This window comes from Asterias rubens, chromosome 19 (genome assembly GCF_902459465.1).
Source record: "Asterias rubens chromosome 19, eAstRub1.3, whole genome shotgun sequence".
NCBI lineage: Eukaryota > Metazoa > Echinodermata > Asteroidea > Forcipulatida > Asteriidae > Asterias > Asterias rubens.
The window spans coordinates 12,607,464-12,623,766 of NC_047080.1; the positions used below are offsets into that span (position 1 = coordinate 12,607,464).

General features: G+C 40.2%; 1 protein-coding gene across 1 annotated transcript; it reads left to right on the forward strand.

Moving 5' to 3' along the window:
- The first annotated feature begins 639 nt into the window (after nt 1-639).
- Nucleotides 640-5,949, forward strand: LOC117303376. Its single transcript, XM_033787550.1, has one exon. The coding sequence runs from the start codon at nt 640-642 to the stop codon at nt 5,947-5,949; it is 5,310 nt and encodes a 1,769-aa protein (XP_033643441.1).
- Nucleotides 5,950-16,303: the final 10,354 nt, after the last annotated feature.

A 16,303-nucleotide genomic window follows, 5' to 3' on the forward strand; every position in this document is an offset into this window, starting at 1 on the left:
GTGGTTGTTTCAGCCATGTTTCACCATGTTTTACTGTAGCAGTTCTTAGCCGAAAAGTTTATAGTCAAAACCAGCAGTTATCAGTTTTTACTTCAGAGATTATGGACACCAGGTTTACTAGAGTCTTGCCAAAGAAGTGAGTACCCCCCTTTTCAGTTGTGATTTTGATGATGTAAGCCCTTATTAGAGCAGACATAATTTACTAGTATTCATGTTGAAATTAAAGGGACATGCAACTTGTTTACATGCAGATTGGGTACATTAACGTGTAAGAAGTTTCCCAGCTTTTGCTAGTTTCAGACCAGATGTGAGAAATTAGGGATTGTTTATTAATGATGGACATTACTGAGAGAAAAGGACAGTTTGATATGTTTCCCAAGTATTTCCTGGATTATTATGAAGGTTTAAGGAGAGTTTTAAGAACCACTTTCTTTCTGACAAGTTCAACTTTGATTAAGGATCACATGTATTAAGGATCTCTTTTTCTGTATGTTTATTTACAGTTCGAATTGCATTAAAATACGAAAGCAAGATATCTAGTCTGTGTCACAACTGTATGCCTTACTCCTTGATGAGCCACAACATTCGAATTCTGTTCTGCTAACCCGGGATCAGAAGGGAGTACTGCACCGTATCAGAATGACCGACTCAACAGTTAAAGAGTTAAAAGTCAAAAGAAGGAATGCCAAGGCGGCACTCACAAGACAGGGAAAAGCCCTACGTTTGATGATCGAAGGCAATAGGGCTACCGATGAAGTTTCAAGTCAGCTTGAAAAGTTTGAACTGGTGTATGACAGCCTAGTTCAAAAGCATGAGGCTTATACCGAGCAGATATCAGATGACGATGAATTTACTACCGAAGAGGAGTGGTTAGAAGAATGCCAGCAAATGTTCATAGCTTTACAGTGTGAGGCAAAAGATCATCTACATGTAACTCCAACACCTACAGAGAAAGAGTCAAACCCGAATGAAGAAGCCAGTGCCAGTACAGAGAAAACGAGTTCCAGTAATGACCAGTCCAGTTCAAGTGCCGAGCAAATATCCAGTGCAGAGCAATCCAGTACAACTTCCAGTGCCAAGCAGATAACAGAATCCGATAGCCATATCAGCATAAATGGAGCAAGTGATCAGAAGGAAGAGCAGACGAAAGCGAATACAGCAATCCATGATGTCGACAAATTCTGTGGGTTTAAAATGGAAAAGCCAAAGATGCCTAAGTACACAGGGGATGTCAGAGAATACGCCATCTTTAAAGATGACTTCAAGCATATGGTTGATAAGAGGTATGGTAAGAGGGATGCCATCACACTGCTGCGTACATGCCTACAAGGAAAGCCGTTGGAGCTGATTAAGGGAATTGGGTCCGATTACGATGCAGCGTGGGAGTACCTCGACACAATATATGGTGATCCACGATTTATTACTGACACCGTCACCCAAGATATCATGAAGTTCAAGCCACTCCGAGACGGGGAAGATGCCAGATTCTGTGAGCTAGTTCATCTTGTGAGAAGGAGTTACAACACATTGAAGGAGGTGGGGCGACGAAACGACATGGATAATAATCATATGCTAGCAGTCATTGAACAGAAAATGAACTCTGACGACCGTAAGGTGTGGTCCAGACACTTGGAAAGGGATAAAGAATTAGCGACGCTACAAGGACTGCTGGACTGGATGTCATCGGAAATGAAATCAAGGATGAGAGCAACGGCACCAGTACGATGTGTGAGTCAAAGTCCCCGATCAAGCATCAATCACATTCAGCAGAAAGACCCGACTTCAATGCCTTTCCGTGACAAGTGCTGGGTTTGTCACACTTCCAGCCACTGGACAGACCACTGTGACAAGTTCAAGGGGATGAGCTCAGCCAACCGATTTAAGATGGTTAAAGAGAACCATGTCTGCTTCAGCTGCCTCAAAAAGGCAGGAAAAGGCCACAATGTGTCGACCTGTTCGAGAAGACGACAGTGCACAGAGATGATAAACGGACTCCAGTGTAAACACTATCACCATCAATTACTGCATTTTACTCCCCAGCAAGCCACCGGTTCAGTCAGTGTTGCAGTAAGTACAACCCGAGCAGAAATATTACTGCCAGTCCTACAAGTGCAGATCATGGGAACCCAGATTACTCAACCAGCAAATATCCTTCTTGACTCCGGGGCACAGATTACATTGATCAGAAAGTCCCTCGCCGAAAACTTGAAGCTCAAGGGAAAGGATGTAATTACTACCATCACCAAAGTGGGAGGAGAAGAAGAAGAGCTTCAAACAAAAGTCTATGAGGTCCGTCTTCGTCCGAAGTACAAAGGTCCAACTTACACTGTTACTGCCATTGGTATCCCCTGCATAAGCGACGATGTTGCTGAAGTTGACCTATCAGAGATGGCCAAACTGTTCAAACTTCATCCAAGCAATCTCCATCGAGGTAGCGGCCCAGTAGACCTACTCATTGGCATTGATCATGCAAGCATACATGCTGGTGAAACCCATGAAGCCCAGAATCTGATAGCCCGCCAATCACCACTTGGTTGGGTGATTTTTGGAACCGGCCCTGGGGACCAGAATAAGACAAGCCGAGTTCTCCATGTAAAGTACTCAACACCAGTAGACATGACAGATTTCTGGAAAACTGAAGCTATGGGAGTAGCCGTGAAGTCCTGCACATGTGAACCAGAAAAGCTCAGCCCAGCAGAACTAAAGGAAGCCAAAATAATAGAAGAATCCTGTATTCGAAATGGAAACCGATGGACCGTCCCTTACCCTTGGAAAAGGGATCCAAAACAGCTACCAGATAACAAGATCCAGATAGAGAAGAGGCTCTATTCAACAGAACGCCGACTTGCAAAAAACACAAGTCATGCAGAAGCCTATGATGCCCAGATGAAGGAAATGGTGGAAAAGAAGTTTGCCCGGAAGCTGTCTGAAGCTGAACTGAAGTCATACAAAGGTCCCGTACACTACATCTCTCATCATGGAGTTTTGAGGCCAGAAAGTAAAAGCACACCTCTCCGAATTGTCTTCAATTCTTCAGCAACCTACCACGGGCAATGTCTAAACGACTACTGGTACAAGGGGCCTGACCTTCTTAACAATTTATTTGGAGTCATCATGAAGTTCCGTGAAAATGAAGTAGCAGTCATTGCAGACATCTCAAAGATGTACCACCAAATTCTGATTCCAGAACGTGATCAGCATGTTCATCGCTTCTTGTGGAGAGACCTAAATACTGACCGTACACCTGATATTTACGTCAAGACAGTTCTGACGTTCGGGGATAAGCCAGCTCCAGCCATGGCGCAGATCGCCCTGAAGAAAACAGCTGAGGCTGCAGAGAAACAATTTCCAGATGCAGCACGAGTCTTAAAGGAAAACACCTACATGGACGACATATGCGACTCCGTCCATACTGTGAACGAGGCCAAGAAACTGACAAGTGAGATAGATGAGGTGTTAGCTGAAGGGGGATTCCGAGTAAAAGGCTGGTTATCTAATGAAGCTCTGGAAGAAAACTATACCAGTGAAAAGGAAGATGAGAGAATGAAGTTTCTGGACACCACAACTGATGAGAAAGTGCTGGGGACAGTATGGAACCGCAAAACTGACGAATTCCACTACAAGGTCAACTTGGACTTGGACAAGAATTTGTCCACCGATGATCGAGAACTGATGCAGAGAAAGTTAACAAAGCGTCAAATTCTGAGCCAGATTGCACAAATCTTTGACCCGATTGGATTCGCTGCAGCCTTTCTCATTCGTACCAAGATTGGAATGCAACATCTATGGCAACAGGGTCTGGACTGGGACCAAGAAATACCCAAGGCAGATCATGACAGCTGGATTCAACTATTCAAAGAGATGAAAGAGTTGAACGAGATAAGTTTTGAAAGATGTCTTACTCCGTCGAATGCTGTTGGGGTGCCCTTGCTGTGTATCTTCTGCGATGCTTCAGAGGAAGCTTTTGGAGCCTGTGCCTACATCCGATGGCAGATAAATGATGGCACCTATGATGTCCGATTCATTGCAGCCAAGTCTAGAGTAGCACCCTTGAAGAGGCTCACCATCCCACGATTGGAATTGCAGGCAGCAGTTATGGGTACAAGGCTGTACCAGGCCATCATGGAAGAACTGCGCCTACCAGTAGAGGAAGCAGTGTTTATGACTGACAGTATGATTGCCCTATCTTGGATTCGAAGCCAAGCCAGAGGATTCAAACCATTTGTATCCAACCGAGTAAGCGAGATTCAGAGCCAAACAGATCCCTCACAGTGGAGACATGTTCCAGGAGAGCTGAATGTAGCAGATGACGTCTCTCGTGGAGTACCTGTGAAACAATTGACCCAGCGCTGGAAAAATGGTCCAGAATTCCTGCGCTTCCCAGAAGAAAGTTGGCCAAAAGATGCAGAGAGGGTGAACCAGATGGAGGTAGATAAGGAACGACACAAGACCCAAGCTGTATTCATCACCACCGAAACTCAGGAAGCCATTGACTGCAAGAAGTATTCTAGCTGGAGAAAGCTAATCAGAGTCACAGCCTACGTTCGTCGATTTGTCCAGAACATACGAGCCAAGATGCAGTCTTGTGTAAACAAGGAGTCTAAACAGGGTCCGCTCTCACCCCAAGAGCTGACAGATGCTGCCAACTACTGGATTATCAAAGCACAGAAAAATCTACACAAACGCATGGCCAACGGAGAGTTCAAGTCATTGAGTCCCTTCACAGATGATGCAGGAATCTTAAGGGTTGGAGGCCGACTGCACGAGTCTACGATGTTTTACCATACAAAGCACCCAGCACTGCTGCCCCATGATCATTACATTTCAATTCTGATTGTGCGTAGTATTCACCAACAGGGCCACACTGGTGTTGCTACCACTGTTGCGAAAACAAGGCAAAGATACTGGATCCTGAAGGCACACAACCTAGCCAAGACGATCAAATACCGCTGTGTGGTTTGCAGAGAGGCAGAGCATAAACTGGAGACACAGGTCATGGCTGATTTACCGAAGCAACGCCTAGCGCCATACACACCACCATTCTACTTCACGTCATGCGACTACTTTGGACCCTACCAAGTGAAGATTGGACGTAACAAAACAGCCAAACACTATGGAGTGATCTTCACTTGCCTGAACACCAGAGCAGTGCACCTAGAGCTAGCGGTGGACTGTTCCACTATGGAATACATTCAAGTGCTCCGCAGATTCTTCTCTATTAGAGGTTATCCAGCTCAAATGATTAGTGACAACGGAACCCAACTGGTCGGAGCACAACGGGAACTTCAAAGAATGATTCAAGGTTGGAACATTGAAGAGCTGAAACAGTTCGGTGCAGAGAAAGGCATGGAATGGAAGTTCATCACACCAAGAGCACCACATCAAAATGGGTGTGCAGAGGCATTAGTCAAGAGCTGCAAGACTGCGCTGAAAAGGGCTGTTGGGGCTCAGGTGCTGACTCCGTTTGAACTTTACACAGTTTTATTAGAAGTTGCGAACCTCGTAAACCAACGCCCGATTGGAAGGATCCCAAATGACCCAGATGATGGTTCCTACCTGAGTCCGAACGATATACTACTTGGAAGAGCCTCGACTGATGTTCCTCAGGGGCCATTCCAGGAGACCAAAAATCCTAGGCACCGTGTGGAGTTTGTTCAGAGGATTATCGACTCTTTCTGGAAGCGCTGGAGCCGAGATGTTCTACCCTGCCTGGTACCACGCAAGAAATGGAGAGCTGAAAGGCGTAACGTACGAGTCGGTGATGTGGTAACTGTGTCAGATACCAATCCAGTCCGGGGCAAGTGGTGTGTCGGCAGGGTTCTCGAGGTCTTTCCGGGATCGGATGGCAAGGTGAGGAACGTGAAGGTGAAGACTGAGAGCGGAGAGTACCAGAGGCCTATCACAAAAATAGCAGTGATCTACCCGGCAGAAGGTTATGATGAGGACTAGTCGCTCATCGGGGCGAGGATGTTTCACTGAGCCAGTGACCTTTGAGATTGTGACTAGCGCCCTCTTGTGGCTGTAGATGTTTAGTGTTTACATGTGGTTGTTTCAGCCATGTTTCACCATGTTTTACTGTAGCAGTTCTTAGCCGAAAAGTTTATAGTCAAAACCAGCAGTTATCAGTTTTTACTTCAGAGATTATGGACACCAGGTTTACTAGAGTCTTGCCAAAGAAGTGAGTACCCCCCTTTTCAGTTGTGATTTTGATGATGTAAGCCCTTATTAGAGCAGACATAATTTACTAGTATTCATGTTGAAATTAAAGGGACATGCAACTTGTTTACATGCAGATTGGGTACATTAACGTGTAAGAAGTTTCCCAGCTTTTGCTAGTTTCAGACCAGATGTGAGAAATTAGGGATTGTTTATTAATGATGGACATTACTGAGAGAAAAGGACAGTTTGATATGTTTCCCAAGTATTTCCTGGATTATTATGAAGGTTTAAGGAGAGTTTTAAGAACCACTTTCTTTCTGACAAGTTCAACTTTGATTAAGGATCACATGTATTAAGGATCTCTTTTTCTGTATGTTTATTTACAGTTCGAATTGCATTAAAATACGAAAGCAAGATATCTAGTCTGTGTCACAACTGTATGCCTTACTCCTTGATGAGCCACCAACACTTCTCTCAAACATTTTTATTCACATTTAACCAGAACCTAATCGGTCGTTATCAATGTTGTCAACAGGCTCAATTCCTTTTTTTAAACAGCACAATAATTTGCATGCCGATAAATGACCAACTTTCTAATGTCTGTAAACATTTGTTCGCTTTGAGCATGGCGCCCTAAACGTTCATAACCCCTTACGTACGTCATTCCAGTAAAATTCTAATCATATTACTCAATTTCCAATATAAATCTAGTGTAGCAATAATACTACGTGTATACCCATAGTGTTGTACATAGTTAATTCCTAGTTATTAATTTATTATTTGCTTTTAGTTTATATTGTTTTTCTGTATAATTTAATACACTTTAGATTTGTTAAATTTCTATGTACTGTCTAATTCTCACAATTGTTTTTTTGTTCTCAACAAGAGTATGAAATAAACGTATATTGAATTGAATTGAAATACACTGGCCGTACTCTCTCACAATGCTCACACAAACAGCTGGACATTATTAGTCATACAAAACGACCTTTAACCTCTTTGTTCGTAAATGGATGTACTGTGTTTGTGTTGAGTCATCCTGCCCAGTGATATTATTATTAAAATATGCGCCAGAATGGAATTTACATTATGTGGGCACCATAACTTGACCACCATATAAGACTTGATATCGTTCGATACCGACCCTAACCTCTGATGAGACTCAATTTAGATTGTCCGTTTAGAATTAGTCACGGTTAAAACCATGTATTGTTATTCTACTTAAAAACAGTAGTGATGAGGTATTTTAAATATTGATATGCGATCTGAAACATTGTGAAACTGGTACATTTTATTTCACGGGATTTTAAGGTATTAGACCCACGTTTTGCATAAGCGTTTGTTGAAATGATTAAATTGCTTCAACGAAGTGTAGAATTGCGTTTCCTTGGAAATACATTCAAGTGAAATGGATAGAAATTTGATACTGTAGGAAACAATGCAATGCTCGTTTCTATCAGTAAATATAGAACAATTTTGAGTAAGAAAAGCCCCTTTTTACGGCCTGATATTTTTAAGATTTGGAATCATCCGATGAATAGTTGTTGAAATGATTTAAATGACAATAGATGAATCATAAGCGCTTTGTTGTGACATCTGTGGGAATACGTGGTGATTGGTGAGTGACTGCATGTGGTGAATGGTGAGTGACTACACGTGGTGAATGGTGATGAGGATTGTGGTGGTGTCATATACATTGAGTTTCTTTAAGAATGAATGATGCAAAGCGGATTTGCTGCTATTAACTATTTTGCCCAACACAAACTTTAAATCCTTCACTACTTTATATTTCATTAAGAATATGCGTTTGTGCAGCTTCAAAGGGGAAACTCTGTCCCGGGTGTTTTGTTTCTATTTCTCATATTATTGAAATACACAAACATTATTTATAAGGGGAAGTTTTTTTTTATTGTTCAAATTTTGTAAGTTAATTTAAGTAATAATTTGTTTGATCGTAACCCGGGATTACCCCCATTGTTTAAGGTAAAGAATATTGTTCCTTTCATGATGGACCTTTGTTCATGTTAATTTGAAATTGAAAATTATGTTGTAAGTGATCACTTGTTGAAACAATAAATAAAAGGGATTGATTTCTATACAAGATATTATCTGTGTCCAGTTGCAAACCGCTTACAATTTGTGCTACATGTATATGAAATCATACATGTATGAAGTGAAACTCAGTTTAAGACTGGTCAAACGAAACGTAAATAACATGACATTTAGATCTTGAACCTTTTTTTGAGTATTTCAGACGAGTAAACAAGTGCCTTGTTGCTTTGCAATACTATTGTATAATCCAGTGTGAATTTACATCCCACACGCCACAGCAAAATGATGGGGGGCGCAACCAGACTAAGGGTATTGATCGGATGGTTAGTTTATTGAATATTGACAATGGTTGATGCATTTACGTAACTGTTTGTTCGATACGAGTGGGTGATTCCAGGAAAAGGTTCATTCATCGAGGATAAAACCAGACCTGGACCATTCTACACCACACAGTTGTTTCAGTTTAGAGTGAAATTAGAAATCCCAAACAGGATGTCTCAGTTTTGAACGCGACCTGCATTTGAAACTATTGCATTTTTTTTTAACCCTAAAGCATCAGAGTGTCCATGGAAATATGGATTGTTCACAATATTTTTGACTATATACTCCGCAACAATAAATGCTTAAAGGAGTCTTGACGTTTCAACCAGTGTGTTCTACTTGTCTTTAACTGGGTGTATCTTAAAGTATAAATTATAACGAGGTTTGTTGATGAATGTGAGGCCCGCCTCAATCAATATATCAACACAATATACAAACCCAGTATCCATAACAAACATGTTCAAAGACACTTTGGCAAAACAATACAGAATATGTTGCGAAAAGATAAAGTAACAAGTTTTTGCTTTCTTCATTTGGGCCCGTTTTTTTTCTTCTTTCTATGTTCCACAATGAATAGCCCACACGGAGAGAAGAAGCCGAAGTGTTACAAGAGAGACCGTGTGAGCAGGAAGGACACCGCCAGGGTCGCTAGGATTGAAACCACCCGGGTATAAAAGGCGGTTAAACACGGTCCATGAATTAAACACCCCGGAAGGCTGTTCCGCTAATATTTTGTAGGTCATCATACTAATTAGTGACCGCCATGAACGAAATGACGGGAAGGAAGGTTGTAGACCTCAATTATTGTTTACTCCGAAAATGGGTTTTAAATTCCCGTAGACGAGCAATTATGGAGGACAGAGTTTTCCATAAGAAAAAAACAACAACAATGGATTTGAAATTCTTGAGGTCACGTAGTCACTATAAACTCACTTTAACCTTGCTAGAGTTTGCATGCGTACACCATTATACAGCATCCCAAATCCGGTCAAAATATAGTTTAAATCCGGGTCCATGAAAAAAAGGGGGGGGGTGTTGAAACACCACCCGCTTTTTGCAGCTCAATGTGACCTGGTTTGCAGGTTTTAGTTGTCATCACAGGTTAACCCGATTTTCTGGTCAACTGACCCGTTTGGAGGGTCAATTGAGCCGGTTTGAAAGTCAACTGCAGGATGTGATAAGTTGGGTTAGATTAAGGTCAGTCTGGAATTTAACAAAAAGGAAAAAGAACGGAAAAAAAGAACGAACAAAAAATCACTTCTCAATAAAGATTACAAAAATATGTATTATTTTCCGAATTGATGATGCAAGATTAGTAGTTTGTGTTGTGGGTACTAATAAATGCAGTTTATGGACAAAAAAAAACAAGTTAGCAAAGGCCAAAACGCATCCTGTTGTAGATAAGGCTGTATTTGATTTGGCAAGGGTTCAAGAAACAACATCGCGTTTGCTTGGCAGATAAGAAGGAAACGAAATAACACAGCAGCATTAACAAACTATTTTGCATTATTACTTAATTGTATTCTGGATCTGTCTTTGGTCACATTAATCTCATAATCTAAAATTAAGGCAGTGATGACATCCTGTGCCTGGTTTTACTATATTTGTCTCCTGATTCACACTACAGATTAGCCCAAATATTCACAGGTTTGTTATTTGGTTGTGAGACAAATCATTAAAACTGTTTGTAACTATTTCTTCAATCATGTATGCCTATAAAAACTTATAGGGGTTTACATATCTTTAGTCTGTCCGTGTCATTACTTCACTTGAGGTTTTAAACATGACGAGGAAATTTTAATTTGACATTTAATGAAGGGATGAATGAGTCTTTTACCTAAATATTGCAAGAGTATTGAACTATTTCCCATCTTTCCTTCTATCTCTCTCTCTCTCTTGATTGTATGTGGTTGGATGCAATGCACGTAACCTAGCAACGGATGTCTTGCTTGATGCCCATTGTCAAAGCACAAGGTCATCCTTGACGCAAATTGACGTTAATTATGGCCAGGATCAGACATAATTATATTTAGAGGCTGAGAAGGAGAGTGAAATGTTTTGAAATCCTGTCTGTAATGAAGGGAGGCTGATTGAAACTAATTACTTATTATATTTACCATGCACCTATAACCAATTAAATCAAAACTAAAATCAATCCAAGTGATAACAAAATCACTATAATATGTCAAGCCCGACCGCTCATTCTATTAATTTTATGGAACTAAATCTATTTCAAATTCAAACCAAATAAATTAGCATCATAATGTTTAAAGTTTTGATATTAAAAAAATTACGAAAACTGGTTTAATACCGATAATTAGGTAAACATGCAAAAGTTGTATAGAGCAATCGATACATTTAGCTAAAACAATCAATTAAAATAAAGGGGCAACCTGTGACAGATCAGGTCACACTCACTGAAGCGGACGTCACGGGGAAAACCCCTATTTTATTTAAAAATCATAGCTATGATGGATAAACCAATAAGAGGAAACAAAGCCTTGGAACAAGGCTTTATTCCAAGGCTTTTACAAAACCAGGGTACAAACAATTACACCATCGGGGAAAACCCCCACACTGAAAACAATCTTATAATCTTTAATCTCACACGTTGGCAGAAAAATACTCCGATAAATATACATTATTAATCCTAGCGCTCCGTGTGGTGATGGCAGATCCGGAAGGACCTGCCCCTTGCGCACTTCCGCCTTGCTACAATATTGGTGTCCCCCCCTACACACAGTGCCCCCATGCAAAAACCACATTTTTATTTGATGAATAATCTCCATTGTAATTCAGATGAAAACTGATGATCATTTGCGTTTTGCGGCTGTGTGGTAAACCAAATGACCAGCAAATCAAGAATTGATATGTAAATGTATTTCCTGTACTCCCATAATATGCAGTCGCAAAACTTGTCTGTGACCTCAAGTGGTAAACACACATCATTGATGAACTTACATCTCTTCTTTGCGCCATGTACTTATTTATGTGGGAAGGGGATGGGGCGTCACATGTTACCTATTTATAACTTTTCACAGGCATTTGTATTTGGATGGTTCACTTTGCCAAGGGCACTACATGTCTCCGATACCCGGGAGCAAAACGCGTATTGTCCGGTCCCTGCCTTGTAATAAACACAAAGTCACAGGGGACATTATTCGATGTATCTTCTGAGCAGGTATGCATCTTAACCATCTTACAGACATCTGTGGCAGTGCATCATGAAGGAAGACCTTCTTACTAAATGAAAGGATTCATTATTGTATTCCTCTGACCATGCGGCTCGACACTAAACAATGACCTACTTATGTGAACCACGGAGGAATTTCCTTCTCCATGCGTGAACTTAAACCCACCACCATCCACTCATCTTACGAAATAAACCTTCATCAAACATGCTCATCCGTCCTTACAACTACCGCCACACCTTGCCTTCATCCGCTTATCTCTTTGTCAAACAAAAAACACGTGTACAAAAGTTAACAGTCAACCGCTCCTCTTTTGGACATTGATATGCAAACTCTATGACTTTGTGACTCTGACAACAGAGAAAGGCTACATAAAATAATATCCCATTTTGCCGACCATCGTTACAAGTGCCACAATTAATGTAAGACACTTACGAATAATTTCCGTAATTCCTGCAGTTAGAAACTTATTTTAACCATACAAACAAAAGTTATAAACCACAAGGGAACAGAAACAGATAATTCTTATTCCTTGTTTTTTAATGTCAGTAAACAACAGATTTCCTGCAGTTGCCCCTAATATTTTAATAATAACGGTACAGCAGGAAGTGGTTCGTACTCCATGGGGTGTTTGAATGCTGCCAGCAGAGGCCACTTTGCCCTGTGGGGTACACAGAGGCCACTTTGCCCTGTCGGGTACAATATCAATATCAATTTTGTCAATTTTAGAAGAAAAAAAACTAGACTAGTTTTCAATTCAGCCGTATTAATTAACTAAAGGTGTGGAAATTAACATAAATATGCCAATGATATGATTTTGCTCTTGGTTATAACAATAGGACGATAAAATCGTGAATATACAATTGACAATTATTGAATCCTGGAATGTTTAAGAGAAACCTTGCCTGTCATAAGACACTCTTGAATTGTTGCCAACATTCCTTGAAGGTGTTTGTTTCTTGGAACATTCAAATCCTCTTATACAAATCTAACCTTGCTAGAGTTGATGGTTCCAAGTAAAGAGTCGAAGCCTCGACGTGTTTAGACCGCGGGCTTCAACGGTTCAATGCGTACATGTAGATTAACTTACACCTCAGAGTACAGCGATTTCTCTGAAGTGAGAGCTGTGGACAAAACATCATCCCCGAGGAACTCTTGCACTTAAGTTTCTTGATTCCACTTAATAGGTCATGTATCACCAAAGACCACCCAAATCACAACTATAATATCACCTTTTCTTTCGTTCAAACCAATGTATCCTAAGCATGCCTGAACCATGGAGGTAGAATTCCTGAACCATGGAGGTTTCTTCCTCCATTGACAGAAAAACTGTTCTGGTGCCGTTCTAGTAGTGTCAATCACGCTGACTGAACATGGTCATTCTATTTTAATATACATGTCAAGATGACTAAATAATTTCCGAGAATTAAATATAGCTCTTTCCGATTCAGGATTATTTGAATACCATAATCATTCGCAGCGAAGGTATACTTCCATGTAAACGCTTTCTGAGAAATCTTAGACGTCTTTCATTGTTACAGAACAAAGTGGAACAGTGACAAGTTTGTTAAGAATCCATCTCCAACTGATGAATTTATTAAAAAGGAAACTACAGTTCAAAACCACATCCCCCAAAACTTGTTGGTCAGTTTCAAAACCTGATCTGTGCGCAAAAACTGGTTATACGTCCACATTATCCATGAATTCATAGCGCAATATGTGTGTGTCAACCTTTCTATATATATGTACTGTACCTTAACTTTGGACGGATGACCGACAGAAGTGAAATTTATGTGGGTGTGTGAAAAAGCATAGATGGAAAAAGGATGACTAGGCCTACTTGCCAAGGCTTGTCAAACATGGCTCCTGAACAAAGCATCAACTTTCACGTTGGAGAGAAAACAATTGTGTAACCTTTGGTATATGTTAAAGAACCATGGGTGTTAAAACCATGTGTAAACAATAGGCAGGTTTTGGTGTCGTACCTACATGTACTTACACAAAGGGGAAACAAGATACATGACTCATCTGTTTATGACGTACTTGTAAAACCTCCGGCCAACATGCCACTACCTATTGTTGCTCCCTTTAAAACCTTGCTCTGTGCTTTTACCACTTCTTTAATATTCAAGACAGGAATTAAAGCTCAGATGCATTACAATATTCACGCGACAAGTCACCATCGAAACTGGCAAGAGGGCTGATTAAATCGTAAGATTTGGGAATAACAACTAACTTTTCATAGAACATGAAAATACAGCCGGCTGAAGAAAAGTCTGACATGGGGTAGATTACAATCAATGACATTTTCAATTTTCACCGATATATATCGGCCCTGTCGACGCGTCAATGGGGAGTGGGGTGGAGGGGGGGGGGGGGTAGTGCCTCTGCAATGCTACTGATATCAACATCGTCAATCTAAAACAATAAGGGAAACCACAATGACCGTTATTAGCATCATATCCGGTAACGTTACGTAACATTTATGACTAATTAAAGGATGATATTAATCATTAGCTGTGAGTAATTGGGTGATAACTTAATAAGGAGAGTTTGTGGTTGATGGACTGTACGTAGTTCCAATTGCAAAGCCAAGTATTGTTTTATACTGAATGCATTAGTTTCAAACCGTATCAATCACAGCACGCATAAAGCAGAGGGTATATTCAATATGTAGGCTACACCAAGATTGACCAATTGAAACAACGTATATAAAAGTGTTGATTTTTGATGTCCTCCTAATTTAGCAAAACAAAGACATGAAAGAATTAAATTTTTACAGTAGGCCTACACAAAACTTCTCCTACAACTGATGCTTCGCCACGTAACTAGATTGGAATTTTTGCTCGTAAACCTTCAACCTTTAAACCACCCACTAAAAACCAAATACATGTACATGTACGCATCATTTGTTTGCATTTTGAGGACTTCTGGCAAACATAACCACTCCCGTGTTTCCTACGTGGGCGGCTAAGTAGTATGTAGTGTGTTCATGCATTAGAGAATGATGGAGGAAGGAAAACCAGAAATCAACGTAGGAAGATGGTTGAAATTAATCGCCATCCACGCTTACTTTCCTTCTCACATCCATACAAACACACATCTCATTCAAACACAGAAAACTAAAATTCATTTATGGTTGCATTGTTATGATTTGAAGATACACTGTGTGTACAATGTACATGTGTGTAGTTTGAATCTCTATCTACACCAATGATCAGATCATATTATTGCTGTCCAAATCGGTGTACACTTCTACTTTGCAAAAAGAATGTGTCCAACATATTTTGGACTATCCGTGTCTTGCCTTACAAACCATCTGGTTTATAATCAGAATAACAACGGCTCCTTTAATTCGTGATAATTAATGTTTCCATGGAGGATAGTAATGGGTGCTTTTTCCAGGTTTGATTTTTCGGGAAATATCGTACACATAACTATATTTTATCTTCTTCTGTGAATCGTTGATAAAAACTGCACCGTCTGTGATTCACATTATTAACTGGACATCTGCTAAAAATAGCTGACTGCTTCCATGTTCAACCAGGCAGGCAGCAGGCCGACATTTCATGGTACATGTATACTACGTACACGTATAGTACAGACTTCAGCATTACATCAGGTCGACTAGCTCTATTGCTCGACGAATGGGGGTTTGTGTATCTACATGTATACGAGGTTGACTGAAGTTCAAATAAGACCATAATGTAGGTCTACATGTACAGAGATAACAACTTAGACGAGAGTCAGCCCACACAAGTCTGCCATGGCTGCAATGCTTCCTTTCAAAAAGATAACAACTTATTTTCTGTAAAAGGGAACGTCAATGGAAATGTTTTCTTTCGAGGAAATGGTTTATTTCAAGGGTGTGAAATTAAAAGTAAAGATTGCAGATTATAGAATTGAAATGTCGATATGTCTCAGTTACGTGAAATGAGAGAATGGTGTAGACTCAATAGTGATGTGTGTTTTTATCAGTCAATATGAATAATTATTACTCATTGACAAATCACCTACCCAGAGAGTAGACGATATTCTATTAGTATTACATGTATATAGTAATTAGATGAAGTTGGAAATCCCAAAATGAAATGAAAATCTGATCAAGAGGTTGCTAGGCGACTTCTGGTTTCATGTCACTTTGGATGTTTTACAATTGACGTCCCATCTTGCTGCATGTTCCCTTGTCTGAACAATAATTAATGTAGATTCCAACCTACTAAAAGGGTCCGACTATTATGACTATCAAGCCTCGCTTTGGTTTACACTGGTTGGAATATAAGACAACCCACAATGTATTTACGGCAAGACAGACCTCAAACTGGCAACATAACACGAACAGAGAAGAATCAAACACACTGGACAGTAGGTATTTTTTTTGTTTTCGACCACACAAGCAGTCATTGTATTTAGATTCAAAAATATATACAATCTCAAATGGATGTTTAATGTTATAATAATGTCCACTACAGCATATTGGTGTTGCTTGACTAGAGACACAAGTGGACGGCGAGCAATATTAATAACAAACAAATTAATTTACTAATTAAGACAAATACAGTTTCAGCTTTAAGGATCAA

Coding starts and splice junctions, on each gene's coding strand:
- LOC117303376 (XM_033787550.1), top strand. CDS start 640: ATGACCGACTCAACAGTTAAAGAGTTAAAAGTCAAAAGAAGGAATGCC.